Raw genomic sequence first — 23,719 nt, 5'->3', positions numbered from 1 at the left:
CATTCACAGAAATACCATAATTCAAATTAGAAATGCCATTAAGCCAGTGTAATGGTTAGTGGATGGCTGATATTCTCCATGAAAGAACATTTTGTGTGATAGTGGTAAAAGAATTTTTCATAGTAAAAAGGATGGATAAATGATTCTTTACTCAGAGGGTAGTGAAGCGCTGGGACAAATTACCCAGAGAAGTTGTGGATACCCTATCCCTGGAAGTGTTAAAGGCCAGGCTGGGTGAGGCGTTGAGCAACCTGATGTAATGGGTGGTATCCCTGCCTATGGCAGAGATGTTGGAACTAGATGATCTTTAAGGTCCCTTCCAACCCCAAACATTCTGTGATTCAGTAATTAGTATATGTTTTCAGAAGTGCTCCTTAATATCCAAAGAACAATTGATTTGCCTCTATTTGACTTAGTTCAAGCTACGTTTTTCAGATTTTTAGTTCAGATAATGATTTTTAGGAACTGAAATGTTTATAGAAGCAACATGGTAATGCTCCTAGTGGACATAATGCATCCTTAATACAGGATTGTAATTCCTTTTTCATGACCACAGGGTAAACTGTTAGCATGTGAAGACTGTTTTGGTTATTGGTACGCAACAGTTGCACCTGTCTGTATAGAAGTTCATGTGGAAAGATAGTTCTTCATAAGGAGTAGTTTGTTGCCTGGGAAGTATGTCCCTGGATTCTTAAGAGCATGTGTCTGGATGATAGAGGATTTTTGTGACCAGCTCTTGAAAGTGAGGTCCTTAAACAAATGTGAGACAAGAATGCTTTACAGAAGTCTGACTTCATTTGCGAGTGTTAGGTCTAGTAGTATAAAACTAAGTTCTGATAGAGTCAATTTATGGAATTTTGTATCTTCCTGGAAAGTGGAGGGAAATCCAAATGACACCTCACTGAACTTAACTTCAGTAGCTCCATACTTAAAATAGTTTTAGTTTTCTTGATACTGTTCATGAACTTAAGTAGTTCTGTTCTTAAGGTCCGAAGGTGACGTATGTGCCCCCTCCTCCACCTGATGATGAACAAGCCATCTTTGCACGTTATGAGACAGGAATGAATTTTGACAAGTATGATGAAAATATCGTCGAAGTGTCAGGACTGGACCCTCCAGCAGCATTAATGGTTAGTGAACTGGTTAATTGCAGAGTTTGCTGAGCATGATTTTGCAAGGGTGTTTAATTTACTGAGTTTAATATTGGCTGCTAATGAAAATACTAATAAAAATTTGGATTATTGCAGACGGTATGATGTTGGAAGGAGGTGCTGCCCATTTGAAAGATACAAATTTGAATTCACAGTAATATTGACAGACTACATAAATGTTCCAGAGAAAATAATACTGCATGTATAGGAAAAATAGTAATTGAATTGCAGAGGAATACCAGTTTAGATATTGAAAGAAAGAGGTCTTTGGCAGTAGTTGCTGGGAAGGCTGGTAGAGTTATCTTACTAACGTTTGTTACTGGGGGATCTTTAATAATGTAAATGAATGTGTGTTGGAGAAGTATTGATTTGGACAGAGAAGTGTTCGGAAGTATTTCTATCCCTGTTCTCTGTGGCTGTAGTTTATTGTTTAACATACAGCTTTGCTGCTTCTCCATATGGGTGGCTAGTGTTTAAAAAAAAAAAGAAAAAAAAGCCCTTTCTAGGGAAAAGAAAGAGGAAAGAAGTGCCAAGGGGTTAGTAGCACCTGTGTTGAAAGGGAGGATACAGAGGTATTTTCACCATCCGTCTTCTGAAAGGTTTTTTCACTGAAGTTAAAGTGATTTTTGTCATACATGATGCTTTTTGGTCCTGGATAGAAATGTTGCTTTAGCTCCCCTTACTGTTTTTAGCACAGAAACTGTGTGTATCTCCTACATGAAATGAAACCGAACAGTTTAAGTTTGTTTTCGTGGCGTGCTATGATGCGAGTTTACCTGCTTGAATCCAGATGTATGGCTTCTGAGCAGTTTTCTCTCACAGCTGATACACCAGCTGAAAGTCTTCTGTCCTACAAAGTTACTTGAATGGCATGAGCAGACTTAAGAGACCTTTGGAACTTTTACCTGTAGGAACCTTGGCAATCTAGATGACTGGTGAGACTCTTTAAAGTTAATTTTTGGATGTCTGCATCCTGTGGTGAGTTTCTCTGGCTTTCTAACTTCTGTGATTGTGTAATAACCTGATTTTTTTCTGTTACAGAGCTTTGCAGATGCTAACATATCCCATACTTTAACTGTGAACATTGCTAAAGCTGGATACTCTAAACCTACTCCAGTGCAGAAGTACAGCATTCCTATTGTACTGGCAGGACGGGATTTAATGGCATGTGCCCAGACAGGATCAGGAAAAACTGTAAGCATTATGTATACTGCTGTGACTGTGAACTTTGAGGTGGATGATTTCAGTCTTCCATGTGCCAGATACTTCACAGCTTGTTATCTAGTAATTTAACACTTGGATAGCAATGGCAGGTGTACTATTAAGCACAGATACAAGTGATGTCACGTTTTGGGTTGGATTTCCTTTTAGTTTCAGTGAACTACTGTCTTGATACAGTGGGCCACCCTTCAGGGCTGCAGATACAGATTCAGAAATATAGGCAGGCATTCCTAGACACTGCTTATGTGAAAACTCAGCAGTTGAAAGTATGGAGTTCTTTCAGTGTTGTGTGGAGTTTTGTCGAGTGTTTTTTGGTTGTGGTTGTTTTTCTTTTTAATTAATTGGTTGGTTGGTGTGTTTGTTTTCTATGTTTTTGTGGGTGGTTTGGGGGGTGTTTGAGAACTTAGCCGGATTGTAACAGGGTGTTGTGCTAGTTTGTGACACTTGGTTTGGTCAAGTCTGATCTGCACTGAACTTGGTTTTAGGTAATTCAGTATTAATCACGGAACAGCGTTAAGAGTTGATACTAAGTTGAAAGTTGTCTCAACTTATTACACTGCATAAGGTACCCAAATCTAACCACGGACAGCTGATGTATGAGAATGTTTGGCTATGAAGTGTAGCTTTTTGCTGTTCAGTGTAATTGTAGAATCTTGGGTTTGATGTAACATAGCTTACTGCTTATTTCTTCTAGTAAACCTCTTCTGTTTGTAGAAAGGGAAATGTCCAATGCTTATGCTTTAAATATTCTGAATGCTTTTGGGACTGCTGTACAGATGCAGTTTTGGGGTTAACTAGTCTTATATAGCAGTACATGTGCTGGTGTAGTGCAGCTGTGTTGCAAAGTGATCTGCCATTCTAGTAGTCTGCAGAATGTTGATGCATAGTTACTTTACGGACCTTCTGATAATAATCTAGTTTGTAAGTACATGTTAAGGACCTGTTTTGATCCTGGGTACAGAATTATCAGTGTATGTCATCAATGTATGGAACTACCTGAAGAACTCAGAAGTTAGCCACTGCATGCCTGTGTTGCTGTGTTACTAAACTCCTAAGATCTAGAGAAATACTTTCATTCTGATTAAATGAGGAGAAATAAGTTTCCATGTCCTGTAGTGCATTCAGGTCAGTCCTTTTGCAGTCTCATTTCCTTGATTGTGTGCACTATCATTCAAGCTTTAAGATTGATATACAGCTTTTAGCATGACTGATGAAAGCTAAACAGCATAAATACTGCTGTTTTGTTGGTTTTTGTTTTTTTTTTCCTAGGCAGCTTTTCTTGTACCAATTGTGGCCCAAATGATGAGAGATGGTGTAACTGCCAGTAGCTTTAAACAGCAGCAAGAACCAGAATGTATTATTACTGGCCCAACTAGAGAACTAGTAAATCAGATCTTCCTAGAAGCAAGGAAATTTGTGTATGGGTAAGCTTTTGCACTATTGCCTGGTATTAATTATTACTTTGCCTAAATCAACAGTAATTGTTTTTTTTTTTCATAAATACTTGCAAAAATTTTTTGTGCCAATCAAATTATTGAAAACATTGAGTTCAGATTATAATGAGTTCAAATTTTAATACTAGCCAGCAGGTTTCTTACTATATGGCTAGGGATTTAAATTCCTAATCTTCCTGGTATTGGGGTGGGTGGGTGAATGGAAGGCCTAGTTCAGCTTGAAGAGGAGATAAGTACTAAACTTCTGTCACTTACTGATGGGAAAAATGAAACTTCTTTCATGAAGTGTTAAGAAAACTTTCTTTTCTGACCATCCAGGAGCCACTCCGGCAGTCACAGTCACACCCACCAGGGATTTTACTGCTGTGACCAAAGCCCCTTTGCAGTGGGTGGTTCCAGTGACCCCATGGGTACCTCACTTGACTCCCAACACATAGCACTCAGTCAGACGAGGTTTCCACACTAACTTGACCCCAGGTTTCCCATGGCAGAGTCTCAGATCTCTGGTTTCTTTAAGTAATTTAACTTGTGCAGCAACATGCAACAGCTCAAGCTGGATGTCCTCACAAAGGGACCCCTAAACAAGGGAATCCCTGGGCTTTTATACACTCACAGTGTGTGTACATGATATTCTGGAATCTTTTTACTGAGTTGTTGGCTCCTGCTGAGTCTCTATGTCAGGTCACCTGGCTAATGGTGCAGGTCCCTGTGCCCTTTGTGAAGCAGAGTTGGTCCCCAGTTCATGGCCTTTTGCTTGGGCTCCAGCCATTTCCAACCACTCAGAGCTCAATCTGCAGTTCACACTGCAACAGCACACTGAGCTACCTGCACTAGATTTATTCTTCAACATGAAGGAACTGATTAGCTTACCCTATGTAATTTATACTTGCTTTATTTTCATCTTCATAAGAACAGAGGTGTGTTAGGGGTTTTAGTTAACTTTCAGTGATGGTTTCTAGTAACTCTTACTTCCCTGTGTTTCTGGTCTTGGACAGACATTTCACAGCTCAAGGAAACTCTTCTAGCTTTCAAAACAGAACAAAAGATCTAAACCTGTCATTGAACCTTTGGATGTTGTATGAGAATACATTTGTACTAGTTTTGTCATTGATCTTTCCACTCCTAAGTAATAGGCTTCACCAGTGCACAGAATAGAATTAAATCTATTGTCTGTGACAGTTTGTTGCTGTTTGGAGGTGCAATGCAGAACATCATCAGTGCAAAATCTGGTGGGGTAAATCAATACTTGGCTTTGTTCAAGCAAACTTAGGCTTGGAGGCTGTCTGCCTTTGAGAAGTAGGATCATGTTTGCCTATGTACTTACTAAGTGTGTTATTAAGAACAGCTTCTTAATCTGAAACTCTTCTAATGTTGTAGCTAAACAAAGTTTAGCTGTTCATCATCATTGTAGCTAATTCTGTTCACCTAGATACAGATGATTTCACAATAAAATAGCTTCTGAATCTAGAAAGCTTCTGCTGCAGCTGGCCTCCAGTAAAAACAAGATAACCTCTGTTTGGGGGGCAGTCAAGCAGTATCAGGATGTGAATCTGTTGTCTCTAAAGAATTGCATGCATATTGCTCAGTTCAGATTTATGATGGTCTTAAGCTCTTTAGTTTAATTCACAAATAGGAATATGAAATATATGTATTAAAAGTGGATAAATATTGGAACTGTAGAAGTCCCCAAAGCATTGCTATTCTTGACTAAAACTTTCTGAAGAGTTTTTATTAACTCTAGTAAAAATTGTTTATGTGTTCAGTGTTGCTGCATATGAAGCTGAGTTAGTATCTTCAAGAAAAGACAGTTTGAATTTGAGTATAAAAATACTTGTTGCATGCATGTAAAAACTCATTGTGTGCATATAAAGACCTTAGCAAAAGGTTATAAAGGAGAGCTTGTAGACTTGTTTCACAGCTGTATAAGATAGTTCTTGCTTGAAGAGGTGGTTTTCTACAGAAGAGTATCTGGTGTTGCTGTACTTGGTGGATCTACCCAGAAAGCTTAGCGAGAAGAACACTGAGTAGTGTCGTCTTCAAGTGGATTTGCAGTCTAATCCTTGTGTCACACACAGCGTGATTAGTTGCTTTACAAAGATTCTGTCTGTGTATTTTAAGATCTGCAGAGATTACTTTTGAAGCTCTAGAGGCATATAGAGAGGTGGTTCTGCTTTTCCTAAGTGTGCTGTATAAAAGGGAACAAAGTCTAACACCATTTTGGCTGTGTTAGTGTTTGTAGCTCTCAGCCTAAGCGACAGGGAAGAATGCAGGTGAAATCAAGAGTTCATTCCAAGCAGGCCATCTTGGCAGCCTCTGTTACACAGTGAGAATGGGAACTTCAAGCTTACAGTGAGTGAATTCCTGTTTTTTTGAGTCCTTTTGGAGCGAGCTGTATGGAAAAGGAATTAAACCACTCTAAGCTTGTTTGTGGTAGATCTGATTATTTTTTACAATTTTTCCTGAAACAATACTGTTTGCATACTGACATAATTAATCCGAACTTTATTCTATGTAACAGAACTTGTATAAGGCCTGTTGTGGTCTATGGAGGTACACAAATAGGCCATTCAGTTCATCAGGTTATGCAAGGCTGTAATATACTATGTGCCACTCCAGGAAGGCTTCTAGACATCATTGGAAGAGGAAAGGTAAGATCTTAAAATTTAATGTGAATTCCCTAAGCACTCTTACCTTTTTTACCTACTGGTTTTTGTTCTTCAAATTTGATAGAAGCAGAGATAGATATTCTAAGACAAGGTCACTTGTATTTCAGTGCCTGTACAAAGGCAGCATACTGATTGGTTTTCAATGGCTATAAGTTCCTTGAGGTTTTTGAAAGAATAGCCTGAGTGTAGATCTCTTCGGTTCCTTTCAGAGCCAACTGGAAAATATCAGTCTAAATCAAAGTGGCTGCAGTGTTCGTGACAATAAAATTTCATGTTTAAATACATGGAATAGCTTTGCCTAGTTCTTTTGGAAAATTCTGTAGCAGATTTTCACTTACTGTCTTGGTTTTTTTGCTACGATGGCTTTTATCTAACTATATTTTCATAGCAATTTTATTAAAAATACAAAAAATTCCAGTGTAATACTGTATTTTGAATTTTTATTTTTCCAGCCATTGTAAATTCAAATCCAAATTGATACACATTATATTGGTGACTCAATGATGTTGCACTGGACAAATGAAGTTTGGAAAAACATTTCCTGGTAATAAACTGGAGATTATTTTTCTACTGTTGTCAGGCTTTTAATCAAAGTGATTGGTCTTGGTCAGGACCAGCAAAGTTGAACTGTCCTTAATAATACTTTCTGACATAATTTATTTTTTCAGAACAAAAGGTTTTCTTGAGAATGTGTGAGGGTTGTATGAGAGAACCTAAAACTCCAAGCATAATTCCAAAATAGATGTGCTTGACTAATAGTTGATCTTCAGGTTCTATCTCAGTTTATATTGCTGAACCAAGTTCTGAAGCACTTCATTGTGTGCATAGTATTAGAATTAGGACAAATTAAAAAGTTGGGGTTGAGATGCAAATAAATATTTTGATTCGTGAATAATTAACTTTCGTTTTTTAGTAACTTCTACTTGAAAGAAATAAGTAAAAGATGGATTTTACCAGTTAGGAAATCTTGTAAGTATATGCTGTCAGTGAACCAATACTGTTCTTCTTTGACTGAAATACTTGCAGATTAGTTTGCGTAATGTGAAATATTTGGTGCTAGATGAAGCAGACCGCATGCTTGATATGGGTTTTGGCTCAGAGATGAAGAAGCTGATTTCTTTCCCAGACATGCCACAAAAAGACAAACGCCAGACACTAATGTTTAGTGCCACATTCCCTGAAGAAGTTCAGAGGTGAGTAAAGTAAAAATAGAAACATATGTGAAGATGTACAGAATTAAATAACTGAAGAGTTAAGAATACTCCTTATATTTCTGGGCTTCAACAAGTGCACATTGCTGGGTCATATCCAGCTTCTCATCCACCAGCAACCCTAAGTCTTTCTCCTTAGGGCTAGTCTTGATCCATTTTTCTGTCCAGCCTGTACCTCATCCTGTCCTATTGAATCATGTAAAAGGTTTCTCTTCCTCTCTTTTATGAGGCCCCTTTAGGTACTGGAAGGCTGCAGTAAGGTCTCCCCAGAGCCTTCTCTTCTGAGAGGCCTGACCAACCCCAGCTCCTCAGCTCTCTCAAGCTTGCTTCACAGGAGAGGTGCTCCAGTTCTGTGGTCATCTTTGTGGCCTCCTCTGGACCTGCTCTAACAGGTCCATGTCTGTCTTGTGCTGAAGAACCCAGAGCTGTACACAGCACTCTAGGTGGGATCTCATGAAGACAGTGTCAGAATCACCTCCCTCAACCTGCTGGTCATATTTCTTTTCATGCAGCCCAGGATGTGGTTGGAGTTCTGAACCCAAACACTGCAGACATTTTTAGCTTTTTGAAAAATGCACATATGACTGCTTGTGTTATTCCTGACTAGACAGAGAATAAAAATATTTGTTGTAAGGGTTGCTTATTGTAAATGAAAGTACTTGATCTTAAAGCAAAAATAATCTACGTAATAGACTTCATGTTGCTCAATTTTGTCTCTTTTTAAGGCTGGCTGGTGAATTTTTGAAAACTGATTTTTTATTTGTTGTTGTCGGACATGTGGGTGGAGCATGCAGCGATGTTCAGCAAAATATTCTTCAGGTTTCTCAGTATCTCAAGAGAGATAAACTGATGGAAATTCTACGCAGCATAGGTAATTTTCCTTGTTGTTAATTGTTTACCAGGAAAGAAAAATTGCTTGGTTTTAAACTTTGTTTAAAAGGTCATGATTCTGTGATTTTATTGTGACATGCTTTACAAGACTACTGATGAAGCTTGAAGTGGAACTTCAGAATTTCCAAGTTTTTAGGCATATTGTGTTACAGATACTTCATAAATTCACACAATACTTTTGATTGGAAGGGACCTCTGAAGGTCATTGAATCTAATCAAATACCCAGTATTCGTCAATGTCTCATCTCTATTGAGTACTAGCAGATAAGCTTCCTAGATGGTTTTCTTCTTTATATGGTCAGTTACAATTCTTTAGAGGACCCCTGGTGCTCTAGTGGTTAGGATGCGGCGCTTTCACCGCCGCGGCCCGGGGTTCAATTCCCGGTCAGGGAACTCCTCCGGGCAGATGGAGCTCATCAGCCCTGTAAGGCCATCCATCTAAGAGAAGGTCACTCTAAACAAACCCACGTCCTGAGGACCTCGCTGCCACCATCCGAGCTTGCTCGGCCCCGGCAGATGAACCTCGGGATTAAAGGGTGGGCTCAGTTCAGCGCACACTGTGTCTCACCTAAAAAATCCACTGCACAGGCTCGAAGGGTAAAGACCTTTCCCAAATCTTCGTTCACAAAGACTGACCATGAGTGAGTGAGAGTGACAATTCTTTAGTATCTGGAGGTGTTATCTCAAGATTATAGGTGTATTAAAATTCTTACCTGAATGTTTGGGCCTGTATTTTGTAAGTGACTGGGATTCTTTCATTTTTGTTCTGAATTTATCTTACGTTTTAATGCTGAAAACTGGAACTGAGTTTGGAATTAAAATGTAGTTTATCCGCCTTGCTGTTCAGTGCTCAGGATGGCGTGCTGCTCTTAGCTTCATACTGTAGAAAGGGAGTACTTGCTTCTCAGAGAGCAACATTAATTTCTTCCTTTTATTGAGGAGAAAAATAGAAGGCACGTCTTCACAGGTTTCTGTATTGATCTAGAAATCAATCAGTTGAGTTTAATTAGTTCAACACAATCAAGAAATTACAATATGTGCGTACATATTAGGTGTTTATATAAGTAAGTGCAACTCTAAATAGTGAAGTGCATCATGTTTTGAACTGTAGTGGCTCTGAACTTCTGTTCAACATAGGTAATGAGCGAACCATGGTGTTTGTGGACACAAAGAAAAAAGCAGACTTCATTGCGTGCTTTCTTTGTCAAGAAAATATACCAGCCACTAGCATCCATGGGTAAGTATTTTTAAAGTGAAAGTCACCTAATACTATTGTGAGAAGCTTTTATTGAGAACATGGGTTTTGCCACATCTGTGGTTTAGCTTGCAGTGTTTCACATACTCCTGTAATTCTCAGTAACTCTGCCCAATGGAGAATGTAAAGCTTCTGGATGCTGGTTCTCACAGCATTTGCTGGGCATACATCTTTTTGGTTGACCAAGTGCTGTGTTTGAACTGGAGAATCTTTTATGCCTACTGCTTAGAAAATTAGTATAATAAATTCTTACAATCAGCTGTTCTTCATGTGTAGTTTTTGCCATAATTTCCGTGACCAAAACCAGAACTTTTGCTGTTACTGGTGAGATGATGTTCATAAATGCGAGTGGCAGTTGTGGACCTTTCACTCTGTCTTAGAGCTTCCTCAAAATGATAAGTCACATGCCATACAGATTTCTGATGCTGTCATTTCTGCCTCTATGATGTGTTCATGGACTTAGCATTTGTATGGAGATAGATCTAAAGAAAAGATGCTTCTAACTTGTGTTAATAGTCCACTTATTAGTGTTGCATACCTGAACAGATTCTGAGAAACAAAAGTGAAGTAGGTTCTGATTCCAGGTAAAAACACGTCTAAGATGATGTGTCTTTCACATCATGAGCTGGAATGAAGTTTTCTGGTTTGGTTTTTTTTTTATCCTAGTGGCCTGTAGCACATTGAAAATATAATTTTGTAGTGGTTTTTGTATTAGGAGGAAGGGACTTGAATTTTTGCCAATAAAATTATGTTATGGGCAGTGTTCTGACAGATGTCAGAACATCAGGGTTGTAGAGGGGTTAAAATGATCTTATTACACAGATACGAGATGTTTATGTGTATCCTGTGGCCTGTCAGATGTATAGATGTGTGAAAGTCATATTGAGAAGGTCTGGCCTTCTGTTCTTGGCTAGTCTGAATTGCTATCCCACAAGTTCCTTATGTGAGAGGAGGTTCTTAACACATTTCTGTAGAAACACTGCGCTGTGAGTTAAAGACACTTGAATAACTGGTTCAGTGGAAGTGTCATGAATGTTAGTGGTTTCTGATTCACTTTACCCTTTTGAGTTGAAGTTAGGATGGTTACTCTTCACTGGAATAGTGGTCATACCAGACTTCACTAAATATCCCGTGTTAAGATCCCAGAGAGTACTGTTTAGGTTTCTAATTTGTTTCCTCATTTGGACAACAAAGAGTGTGAGTGAAACTCTGATCCACAGCAGTTAAGTACTGGATGATCTGTAAATACTCTTTAAACATGCAAACCCCAGAGCAAATATGGTTTTCTTGGCATGATGATAAACAGAAGACAAGTTCTTTACTGTTGGTTGGTCACATTTTTTAGTATATCTGAAAAATGCGGGAGTCTAGGTAGACTTTGTTACTCTGACTCCCTGCTACAAAGCTGTAGGAGGACTTCGAACTATGGCTTGAAGAATCAACCAATTAAACAAGTGAATCTTGTTAGGGAGGCAGTTTGATGCATGATTATGTCTGATACTTTAAAAAACCTCAGTGTATCTAGAGACTTAGGTTAAAGCAGTTGCTAATCAGTTAAAAATTCAGAAAACCTGAATTGGTAGTATATGTGGGTTGTTCGGGGTTTTTTTTTTGTTTTGTGTCTGTTGTCCCCCCCAGGGACTACATCTATCCATGAATCATGACATTTAAAGTGTATCTTAAATAATACCGTAGATCTTTTGAGACATCTGTTCTAACCATTGCTTTCTTTGTAGAGATAGAGAGCAGAGAGAGAGAGAAATAGCCCTTCAGGATTTTCGTTCTGGAAAATGTCCAGTTCTCGTGGCAACCTCAGTGGCAGCAAGAGGTCTGGACATCGAAAGTGTTCAGCATGTTATTAATTTTGATCTTCCTTCCACCATTGAGGAGTACGTACACAGAATTGGACGAACTGGCCGTTGTGGAAATACAGGGAAAGCGGTTTGCTTCTTTGATAATGATTCGGATGGCCATCTTGCACAGTCTCTAATTAAAGTGCTTTCAGACGTAAGTTTCAAATCTTTCTGCTTAACTTTCTCTGCTCTTTGGGATTTTGCTTTAATGTACTGAGCAACTGTTAGGTCTTTGGAACAGCTAGGGAACTCCTGAATTGGTAAAGCAGTCATAGTCTCTAAATTGTCTTTCTTAATTATGTAGGCCCAGCAGGAAGTTCCTCTTTGGTTGACAGAAGTTGCTTTTGAGTCTGAAAGAGGAAGACTCTCGGTTAATGTCCAAAAGGTAGGTTTAGAAATGAACTGAAAGTCTTGACTTTTAGAACTTTGTCTTAGTGAAAAAGTGTGCTTAGCCGTATATATCGTGAGTAATACCACTGAAACTGTTTTGACTGTAACTGCATCCCTTTTCTTAGTTGTGCATCTTCATAGAATTCCAAAGAATTACTGAAACTAATTTCAGACAACTTGCTTGACTTGGACTCTTAACGGTGTGGCCTGTTGTGTGCCTTACTCTTGATCTGTAGTGTCAAGAATTAGTCTGTGGAAGACAGGTTTGTGCAAACATATGCCAAGGCTGTAGTTCCAGAAATTTCTCTACTACCCATGTAAAATGGGAGCATATAGTTTCTGATCATACAGTTACTGCTTGCTGTAAATCACTCAGTCAGGTAACTTGTTGACTAAAATCTCAGTTAATTGTAGTTAGATAAATGCCCCAGTCTGGTCCATGTCAAAGTTGTTCTTAATATCTGTGATGAGGAGAAGCCTTCTAGTCTAATGGTGTTTTAAAATACAGCTTGAATAAAGGAGAAAGCCTCTATGGCATAGCTCTCAAATCACTCTGCATTTAATATTTTAGGATTTAAATTCTGTGCTTACTCCTATTTTGAATGAAATTCAAATTTTCAACTGATGTTTGTTACTTAATTGCCTTTATCTAATTGGATTTTAACCAAAAGCCTTTCCTTCATCTGTTACTTCCAGTAAGAACTTTATCACATCTCAGTTGTATTCCAAATGTTGATACTTTCTTAGAGACCATGGTAGAAGTAATTGCTCTCACTTCTTAGATGGTGTCTGAAGCTTGAGTTCAAGCTCAGACCCTTCCTTTCATTAATTATCTTTTTCCATACCGTAATTACTGAAAGTACTGAGAAGTTTGGGTGTTTTTTACTTGCCTGGCTAGTTCCCTAATCAGATCTGAGTAATTTTTCTTTGTGTCTTTATGGGATCTCAGTTATACAAACTTTACTTCATTCTCACACTTGAAGCTTTAGTGGATCTTTCCTGTTTATTCCTTTTCAAGGACACTTTTTTCATTTTTATAGATTGCTTTCAAAAGTGGATCTCACTAGATTCTTCCAAATACACATCTCCAGCCTTTGTGTAATGTCTCCCAGTGTTTCATGAAATCTGTAATTTTCTAGGTCCAAGTCCTTTATGTCCTTTATAACCTCTGAGCTACCAAATCTAACTGTTGCCCAAGGATATGTGTGAATACAATATTTTCAGATGAAATCTCTCTGCCTGCATTGGGAATACTGTCCTTGATATCACATATATACAGTGCACCAGCTCTTGAGTTGGAGATCATGAGGTTCTAATTCTTTTGAGACCATCTGATGTCAGTCTGACAGAAACTGTGCATTTGTAACCAGTCCTATTTTTTTTCTTTCAAATGAACTATTAAAGCTGGGTTTTGCTGCTTTACTTTTATTGAAAGAAAGTCTTATCTAATGTTCAGTAAGGATCCTCATGCCCTTTCTCTTGGAGAAGAAAGGTAATATTAATGTTTTTATAATATTCACTTTCAAAGGGAATGCATAGAAGGGCCATTCGATAATCAAATGGTGAATTTGAAAGCGGAATCTGTTGGAAGATCTTATCTGATTATTTTGGGATGATCTTATAGATGACCGGACTTCAGTGTTTTGTTTTTTTTAAAAGGCATTTGCTGAGAAAGTAATTCAGTCACTTTTATGTAAGAAATTGAGAAGGAAGTTTTTTCCCACAGTTGTATGAACTGATTTGTTTTGGGTAAGAAAAGATGTTGGGATGTGAACTTCAGTAAGTGTTACTACCACACCTGATGAAATCTGAGGTTGATTAAACTGCATTAGTTTCACACTGGGGTCCAAAAACCTTGTATATAGAAGGTTCATGATAAAAACTATTTAAAAGTGGTGTTCAGATACATTGAGACACGAACGCAGGAAGCTGAAATAGTTTTGCAGTGACTTTTACCATTAAATAATTGAAAGTGGTTGGGATGATTCTAAATTAGGACCTGTTCTGTTTCCTAGAATAACAGAGGTAGAGGCAACATGAACCCAGGAGAAATGAAGATGAAGTATTCTGCAAGTGAAGTTGAGTCATGGGATTAAAACTATTTTATCCCAAACTGGTTTATATTCTGTTGCGCTGTAAATGAAATGTTGCATGGGAAGATAGTCTTGTGGAGACCTAGTTTGGGAAAGTACTTTATAAAAGGGTTCACTTGAACTTTGTCCCTTTTTTGTAACATGTCAGTTAAAAAGTTTGAATCTTGTGTTGTGATGACTAAAAGATCTGTTGAACACCTCTTAAGCGATTACTTAATAGAAATTTGAGTTCTCTTTGAATGTAGCCTCTGTATCAGATATTACAGAAAAACACATATTGCGCTTTCATGAACTAGTGTTATTTCGACATACATGGAACGTTTGCATCTCCATATGGAACTAAAGATCAGTGGCTACACCCACAGCTTAGTGGAAATACACGTTTTTACGGAGCTATCATCAGAGAATGATGGAGCCCTGTTTGTTTCTAGTAGAATGTTTTTACCTTTGACAGACAAATACACTTCTGCTGTCTCTTGTGGAAAAGTTTGCTTTAGAGCAAGCCTGGTGACTTAGGTCCAAGAAGTTTCCCTGGCTTGTAGAACTTATAGAGGGTAAGCAGTCATTAACAGTTTAAGGAGATTTCTTTAAAGTTGCTTTTTCTTTGAATTTTTTTCTCTTTATCAATGCAGTATACTACAAAGATGCATATCATTGTGTTCCAAAGGAAAATGGCAAAGTAATTATATTTCGTAATATCTTGCACAGCTGAACAAGTTTACAAGCTTCTCAAGTTCTTTGGTATTTGACACACAGTGCTGAGCGCTATTTCTTGTACAGTCTTCCCATTTAATCCAGGGAAATAATAATTTTAAGCTCTGCTTACAGGACTGAAGGTTTAATGCCCAAGTTTGTAGGAGTCAGAACTGACTGGGCAGTATTAGGGAATCTGTCATCGTGGAAAAGCATGCTGTCACTGTCACCAAAACTATTTACTTAAGTATCCATTTAGAAAAATAGTGTTATTTTTGTAGACTGTAGTTTTACTGCTATATAATGTGGGAAAATAGTAAAGTAAGTGTTAATTGTGTACTTAGAAGTGAACTGAAAGGATAATATACTTAAATTGCAACTCACATGCAGTGGATGTATTTAGGCCTGAAGTCTGTAATTCAGAGTAAATACCCTGGGCAGCATGACTCCTCTTCCTGAGAAGTCTCCTTGAAGATTTTTGCATCCATCCTGAATTTCAGGTGAGAAATTAAGGGTTCTTTTGGTTGCTGAGTGCAGTAAATGTGAGTGAACTGTAATTGTTGGAGGAAGCTGTGAGCTGACAAAGCCTTCCATTTCTGTGAAAAGAAACCAGAGGACAGAGTCATGGACCAAAACCTAGAATAAACCTGTGAAGAGAATATGGTTTAGCATTTTTTTAAAGGACCGCTTAGATCACTGTGTGTTTTTTGCTTTATCTCCCATTTTATGACTTGTTGAGTTGGGGTTGGGCAACAGAGGGAATTCTGCAGTTGCCTCTTTTTCTGTAAAAGAACTATTCTGACCCTATTGTTCCTAACCACTTACAGAAAAAAGGAAAATGAAAGCCTCAAAGAGTTGAAGTACTTGAAGAAAAATACAGTTCCTTTTTGAACATTCAGTTTTAGTTTTAGCCTTGTGATTCTTTAAATACATATTTAATCTGCAGGAAGGTATTTCAATGTGATTCTCAGCTGGAGGAAAATGCTGATAAGGGAAGTTGAGGTGGGGAATGAACTGCGCTGTCAGCTGCCTGTTACTTTTATTCTTGCACTCAAGTAATCTTATATGGAGAACATGCTGAAAAATTTACTGTAAAATAATATATTAATACCCTCTTCACTCAAGAGAGTCCTGTTGTCCCTCTGGCAGCAGCCAGGGTGAATGTCCTTAAAAGGTTTTGCTGAACTGACTGAAACCTGATAGCAGTGTACCACATACCTGTACTTTCGGTTAGATGTTTCTACTGCCTATAGTTGTGCTAAACTCAGGTCCTTGGATGTTTTTCTGATCTTTACCTCCATGTTTGTATAAAAATTGCTGTCTGTATTGCAACTTAGTTCAAGATTAAAGTGAAGGTTCTTGACAAGCTAGCGTTGAGAAATTCCTTCAAACCTTCTTTCATTGAACAGTATTTAAAATTCTGCTTTTTCTTTTTTTGTCACATTGCAGTAGTGATGTACTTCATGCAGGGCCTGCACTTTTCCTCACAAGTTGAGTTTCTCATCGTGGTCTGAGAGGAGTGCAGTCAGGGTGTCTGTTGGGTCTGGATGAGATGGAGTCCATTTTCCCCTTAACTTTGTGTGCCCCTTCACAGTGCTGTGCTTTGTATTGGTTATTAGAAAGGTGTTGGCAACACAACTGTGTTTTGGCAGCTACTGAGCAGTGCTCACACAGAAAAGAAGAAGGAAGGAGGGTATTTACTACTTAGAACAGTTGCCTTCCAGAGCAACCGGTGCATGTACTTGAAACCCTGCTTCCCTGGAAAGTGTCTGGACATGGCTTGCTGATAGGAAGTACATAGTAGAATCTTAAGAGTTTTTTTCCCCTTCCTTGTGTGCATGCAACCTTTCACTTTTGCCTTAGTAAACTGCCTTACCTCAATCTACGAATTGTTTTCCATTTTATTTTCTCTCCCCCTTCCTGATGAGATACAGAAGATGAGATACAATGGCTTGGTGAATACTCGACATCCAGCTAAAGTCAACCCACCACAAGGTGAAAAGAAAGGACAGTCTGTAGGGGTGACTTGTGACCCTGTTTTGACTGTAGATCCTGATCAGAACACCAGTTTTAGTAATCTGGATACAGATTTACAAAGTCAGTCAGGTATGGTATCTTAGAAGAAAATGGGCACAATCTCTTTGGAAGTAATGATCATGGTTCAAAATATTCTTACAGGTAAGTTACTAATGTATTAGTACAGAGGAAGTCAAGAAATTGCACAAAGAACTGAACACTGGTCATGAGTAAAAATGAAAAGGAAATTAAAGTTTTTTAATTTTCAGGCTTATAGCAGTTGGGCAAGATGACCTCCAGAGTTCCCGTTCAATCTCAACCACTCTATGATTCTTATTCTGTGACATCAGACAAAAATTGAGAAGTTGAGAAGATGGGAGTTACAGCATGTCACAGAATGACTGAACTGCTACTTTTAAGCAGCTAGGAAAAAAACACCCCAGTGTGCATCAGGATTAGAAAGGAAGCAAGGAGGCACTTGCTTCTGAAGTTGGCAGGTAAGAAATACTGTGCTGGGGGACAACCAGCAGAAGCATTCAAGAACAGGACTCCCATCCAGAGTGACCTGGGCAGGCATGAAAAACAGGTCTTGTGCAAGGCAGTGTGGACAAATGATGAGCTCCTAATGGAATTAAAAATAATAACCTAGAGAAGAGCCTGGAGAGCCTTTCCTACTAAGATCATAATGGACCAGCACTTCGGTCCACCATCCTTCATATTTTTCCAGACCAGACAGGATAAAGCCTTGAACCACATGTTCCCAGTCTCCTCACTGATGCTTTGAGCAAGAGGTTGGACGGAGGACCTCCTGTGATCACTGCTATTTAAAGTGATAAGAGTGAAGGCAGTTGGGGAAGACTCTTCTGAATTGAGGGTTTGATCATAAATCGTTAGGCTTCAAGATGAATTGAGGTAGTAGTGCATCCAGCAAATGATTTATAAGGCAGAGCAGATAACAGTAGTGGGAATTTTTTTAAGTTAAATTTGATATTTATGAGACATAAAAAGCATATTATGTAATTATTGAACTACATCCAATTCTTGTCACTAAAGGAAAACGTAAATTAATGGTTTACAGCCCTTGATCTGGAGCTGTTTGTAGGCTGTGAACTAGTTCTAATGAATCTGCAGGTGGTAGCTGAGTAAAGTGTCAAAATTCGGACTGCATACTTAAATTTGATGATTAAGGGCTGCATCTCTCAACTCAATAATTATGGCCATAGGAGTTGAAGGATGTAAACAAGAGTCATGAACAACAGAGAGATCAAATAGAATGCCCACAAACTAACACCAGTTTGATTAAAGTCCTTCACCTTTGACAGGTAGGAAAGCAGAAGATATAACAATCTATCCTGAAAACGTCTTTTTCATTGTTGATAATACTTGTTGGAATTTGCGTTCTCCTACAAATTAGCTTTAAAAATGCTGAAGAGAATGGACCTGTTTCTCCTCACTGACCTCAGTTTAGGGCTGGGAGCAGAAAGCAAGCTTGCTGAATATTGTCAGTGTATCAGCTGGCTGTATGCATTATCGGCTGGCTGTATGCAGAGTCTGTATGCTTCTTTGATTTAAGATAAACTGTAAAACTTCTGAAGTACAGAAAAACTGTACTCCGTTGTCAGGTCGTAATAAGTGGGGTTTTTCCTGTGTTAGCCGGTTGAGTAATTTGAGCATGTTGTTTAGCAGTTCTAGGGAATTCCCTGGTGACACAGGAAGGGGATATTGTGACATCTGTCACAACTTTGTCCTCAATAACATGATAAATGGATGGGTCGTGGTCAGGTGTGGGTGTCTGTACATTGTCCTGTACTTCAGGAATTGTCAAGGATGAAAATACCGTTTAGTTTTGTCATTGCAGATTTTACTTTTTTGTGACTATTACTATCTGTGTGTTTAGTTTCAGTCTTTGACAGTGACATTTCTTATAAACCCTCTGTTATTTGAGGGTTTTATGGTATGATTGTTTCCATCTCTTAGCTGCAGTAGCTAATAAGCAACAGGAGAAGAAATCATATGGCTAGGGAGTGTGGACCAAGGACATGGGAGTCTTACATTTAAGCCCATTCTTTTCAAATTTATCTGATTTTTGTTTTTTTTTTTTCTAGATAACTTAAGGCAAATTACGAAATCAAGTGAGACTTAATTCTGGACAATAGTTCAGTAATGCTTGAAATATAAAGTGTTTTTCATTTTACACTGTTTATTTCCTTCCAACTAGCTACAATACAGTCTTTGACACTTCTAAGTGTAATGGGTGTGGCTTTTATTTCTTTTTATTAAGCAGAAAAAATGTTCTGGTGAGAAAGGACACTTCAGAAGAGCTACTTTGTGTTCAAGGCTAGGGAGTCAGCTCTTTGATCAAAGTTGACTGGAGCCAAACTACTGAAAATGTGTCTTCCTCCTTATGCTTCTACATAGTTGTAGAAACCTAACTTATCTTTCAGAGCCTGATATCCATATATAAGCTAAGAATAATATTTTCTTCAGAACTCACTGTAAATGTGTGTGTTCCCTGCTGATACTGTCTGAGAAAACTATAGACAGTGGCTGTAATCAGTTGACTTTAGTGTTGTATTAGCATGTCATTCTTACTGCAGTGGAAATACTATCAAGCAGGATTTCATTGCTCTGTTGTCTTTCTCTTTCTTCTTTAACTGAGTCAGCTAAAATAGTTTTCAATATCTAATCTTTACTTGAATATCTCTGAACTTTAAAGAATGTTGTGTTTTGCTCTTCCTCCACTATTCAAACTGACATATGGACAGTCATAGGGGATGATATGATTGTTTACAAAGACTTTTTTTCCTGGAAAGGTGAATGAGGTTTGAACTGAAAGAAGTTGACTTAATTTTGACCTCCTTGTGCACTTCTCTTTATCACTGGTAGCAGAGAGGGGAAAACGGGGAGATGATTTGCCATAATTCTTTGTCTTCATCAACTCAGCCCCACCACTCCCCCTGCTTAAAAATGCTGAGTTTCTCCCTTTAGGACCATTTTCATATATCACTTGAAACTATGAAACTATCCCTACTGCAATATTTCATGGACTTCTCAGTCTAAACATACCAGTCATATAATAAAGTCAATTATATTGAAGACTTGTGTTTCCTTAGGAGATTCTGTGTTTTAAGGTCATATGCAACATACTCAAATATACTAAATAAAAGGTAAAATTCTTCTCCAGAATGAGTCAATAGCTGAGCTTCCACTGTAAGCTTTTTTGTAGTACTTTGGCAGCTCAGAGATCACTTATAGAACTGAACACACTTGTTTTATTCATATTTATTGTCTAGATTGGTGAATATGTAACCCACTCTCACCGAACCACTTCAGGAAATCTTGTACAAGACTGCAAATACCATTATATACAACTTAAGCATAGAAAGCAATGATTTATTGGAAGGTATTGATAATGGGGTAGCATGTTAGTCCTAGATAAATGCTAATGTACCCCTTATAAGACACCTGGTAAATCATGAGGAAAAACCTGATATCAGACCACAACAACAAAAATGTTCAGTCTCACCAAGTGAAGACTTGGTGTCCTGACTCCTCAGAAGGTACTGCTTAGCAACAACTGAGACATCAATCAGTGTGTTACCAACATTGTTCTCCTAAATCAAAACCACAGCACTTTACCACCTACTAGGAAGAAGATTAACCCTATCCCAGCTGAAACAAGGACGGGAACCAAAAAGACAAACAAAGGGAAAACACTCATCTTCCATTTCCCAGCTCACTCCAGGGACTTCTCCATTCCACAGGTTATACTTTCTACCCTTAAGAGTGGCAACAAAAGGTGTGGGAAGGAGGCGAGAGTGGAGTTCTGGTCAATTGTAAGGATTTCACTCTTCTCCCAGCTTCCCTTTGCTGGGAGAAGAGTCTTTGCCTGGCTGCAGAGACTATGCTCTGGAGTGGGTCCTCTGCAGGCTGGAATGAAGCTCCACCTCTAGTCCTGGTGTTGCCTCTCTTACTTCTTGATCCTTTTCATGCTCTTTTCCTCTACCATTTTTGCAGTTTCTTAAATGTGTTTTCTCTGAGGCATCACCAGCTCTGCTGGGGGTTCAGCTGTGCCCTGTGCTGGGTCTGCTGGGCTACCTGGAGATGGCTGTGTGACACTGGGCAACCCACGGCTCTCTAGCCCTGCAGGCTCCAGTACCTAAATCTTGCTATTGCAGAGTGCATCCAGCCTGAGATAACATTTGGTGGGGCAGGAGCCACATTGTTCTGAGGTAAGAAAGGTGAGAATCATAGAATTGTTAAGGTTGGAAAAGTCCAGTCATTAACCTGGCACTGTCAAGTCGACCACTAAGTCGTGTCCATAAGTGCCATATCTATAGGCCTTTTAAATACCCCCAGGGATGGCAGTTCTACCAGTTCCCTGAGCAGCCTGATCCAATGCCATGAGCAGTCTTCCCCAGGAGAATGGATGCTGTGGGAAGCAATGTCAAAGGCTTTACTAAAGTCAGGGCAGACAACATCCATAGCCTGTTGCTCATCCTAAATGTTTCACCCTGTCATAGAAGGAGATAGGGCTGCTCAAGCAGGACCTGCCTTTCCTAAACCCATGCTTGCTGGGTTCCAGGTCTCCTGGTTGTCCTGCACATGCTGCATGATGGCACTTAAGATGAACTACTCCATGACCTGCCCTGGCATTGAGGTCAGGCTGACAGGCCTGTAATTCCCCATACCTGTCTTCTAGTCCTTCTGGATGGGCATCATATTTGCCAACTGAGACCTCCCTGGTTAGCCAGGGCTGCTGGTTAAGTGATGAAAAGTGGCTCAGAGAGTGCCTCCACCAGTTTGCTCAGTAGTAGAATTGATGTCCCTCCTGTATTTTGAGGGCCAGCTCAGCAAGGAGCTTTGCTTAACATAGATGCCAGATTGCAAATCTGGTCACTAACACAGTTTGTCTTTGAAAAGGCTATTTTGAGTCTTGGAAGTTTTGTATGTATCATCTCCAGCCTTCCTAGGAGTTCTTATGCAATAAGTATGATGCTTTAACTTCAGGGCCAGGCAAATGATGATGCAGGCAAAGGCCTATCCAGGGGATTGCCTAGGGCAACTCGGTCAACCCCCATGCATTACAACTGCCTCAGGAAAGAAAAGAACTGGATGGGATTGGATGGGATTCACCTGAGTATATAACAGAAATTGATTGCAGGAGTTCATCAGCTGAACTCCTCGCTAGAGGTTTCTCGGAGAAGTCTCAGCCACGTGGTCCTCCTTCAGCAGGAGGAGAGAGTGGCCAAGTTCCTTCTCTGGATTCCAAGGCGAAAAGTCCTTTATTCAAAATTCCCGCAGCTTGTATGGGTTTGGGGGAAGGGCTAGAAGGAGGAACGTGATTGGGCCAAGGTCTGGGGGAAAGGGAGTGGCTTGAGGGCTCTGCTGACCAGTGGGGGATACAGGAGGACCACATTCCAGTAACAGAACCAGGGACTGGGGAGAAGCGGATGAGACAGCTTTATCATGCTTGTGCAGAGGCGGAGTCTGCAATCGGGGAGGGGAGACAATATGGCTCCAAGTGGGGGGGCCATGCGGACCGGGGAAAATACATAACTCGGGGGAAAAACCATACGATAAAAACACAAGTAGTTGTTTTTCTGCTGCGCTCGATTCCAGAGAGCTGCTGCTGTGGTGGACCTATTTCTAAAGCCGTTCTTTTCAGGATTCATGATCTTGGTATTCTACCACAAGTATACTGGGGGAGCTGGCAGAAGTTATCACTGAACCACATTCCTCCATCTTTACCAGCAGTCTTGGCTAACCTGAGAGGGTCCCTGGTGTCTGGTGTCTGGAGGTTGGGCAGTGTGACATCCATCCACAAGAAGGGCTGGAAGGAGGATCCAAGAAACTACAGGCACGTCAGCCTGACGTCAGTGTTGGGGAAGGTTAGGGAACAGATCATTCTGAGTGCAATCACGCAGCACATACAGGGCAGCTAGAGGATCAGGCCCAACCAGCATGAGTTTAAGAAAGGCAGGTCCTAGTGGATGAGGGGGAGGATGTGGATGTTGTCTACTTGGGCTCAGTAAAGCCTTTGACAATGTTTCACACAGACTGCTCCTGGAAAAGCTGACAGCCTGTGATTTGGACAGGTGCACTCTTCTTTGATTTAAGAACTGGCTCAGAGAGCCAGATTTAAGAACTGGCCGGGCTCAGAGAGTGGTGGTAAATGGGGTTACGTCCAGCTGGTTGCTAGTGGTGTTCTCCAGGGCTCTAGTCCTGTTCAATGTCTTTATTGATGATCTGGTAAATTTGCAGATGACACCAAGTTGGATAGGAGTGTTGATCTGCTGGAGGGTAGGAAGGTTTTGCAGAGGGATCTGGACTGGCTGGATTGGTGGCCTGAGGCCAGTGGTATGAGGTTCAACAAGGCCAAGTCCCAGGTCCTACGCTTATGTCACAACAACCCCAGGCAGCGTTACAGACGGGGGGCAGAGTGACTGGGAAGCTGCCTGATGGAAAAGGACCTGGGAGTGCTGGTCAACATCAGCTGAACATGAGCCAGCAATGTGCCCAGGTGGCCAAGAAGGCCAATGGCATCCTAGCTTGAATCAGCAATAGTGTGGCCAGCAGGACCTGGTCAGTGAGGGCAGTGATCATCCCTCTGTACTCGGCACTGGTGAGGGCACACCTCAAATCCTGTGTCCTGTTTTGGGCCCCTCACTCCGAGAAAGACATTTAGGTGCTGGAATGAGTCCAGAGAAGGGCAATGGAGGTGGTGAAGGGTCTGGAGCACAAGTCCTGTGAGGAGCAGCTGAGGGAGCTGGGGGTGTTTAACCTGAAGAAAAGGAGGCTCAGCAGTGACCTGAAAGGAGCTTG

The 23,719-nt window shown here is 39.9% G+C and overlaps 1 protein-coding gene across 5 annotated transcripts in view; it reads left to right on the top strand.

Annotated features, from left to right (window-relative positions):
• DDX4 (DEAD-box helicase 4) overlaps positions 1-23,719 on the top strand; it is a 70,667-nt gene that overhangs the window by 7,983 nt on the left and 38,965 nt on the right. For all 5 annotated transcript variants that reach the window (XM_051804669.1, XM_051804668.1, XM_051804670.1 and 2 more), the window contains 9 exons: positions 988-1,130; positions 2,193-2,345; positions 3,642-3,796; positions 6,345-6,474; positions 7,519-7,685; positions 8,429-8,574; positions 9,732-9,831; positions 11,586-11,856; positions 12,007-12,087. In XM_051804669.1, the coding sequence (XP_051660629.1) occupies positions 988-1,130; positions 2,193-2,345; positions 3,642-3,796; positions 6,345-6,474; positions 7,519-7,685; positions 8,429-8,574; positions 9,732-9,831; positions 11,586-11,856; positions 12,007-12,087 (1,346 nt within the window). The remainder of the gene's footprint in view (positions 1-987; positions 1,131-2,192; positions 2,346-3,641; positions 3,797-6,344; positions 6,475-7,518; positions 7,686-8,428; positions 8,575-9,731; positions 9,832-11,585; positions 11,857-12,006; positions 12,088-23,719) is intronic.

The sequence above is a fragment of the Manacus candei genome, unplaced genomic scaffold (assembly GCF_025592945.1).
Source record: "Manacus candei isolate 608988 ecotype Guabito, Panama unplaced genomic scaffold, ASM2559294v1 h1tg000061l, whole genome shotgun sequence".
In the NCBI taxonomy this organism is placed as follows: Eukaryota; Metazoa; Chordata; class Aves; order Passeriformes; family Pipridae; genus Manacus; species Manacus candei.
Note: the sequence above shows the minus strand (reverse complement) of the source record. Positions and strands in the feature narration are given on the sequence as shown.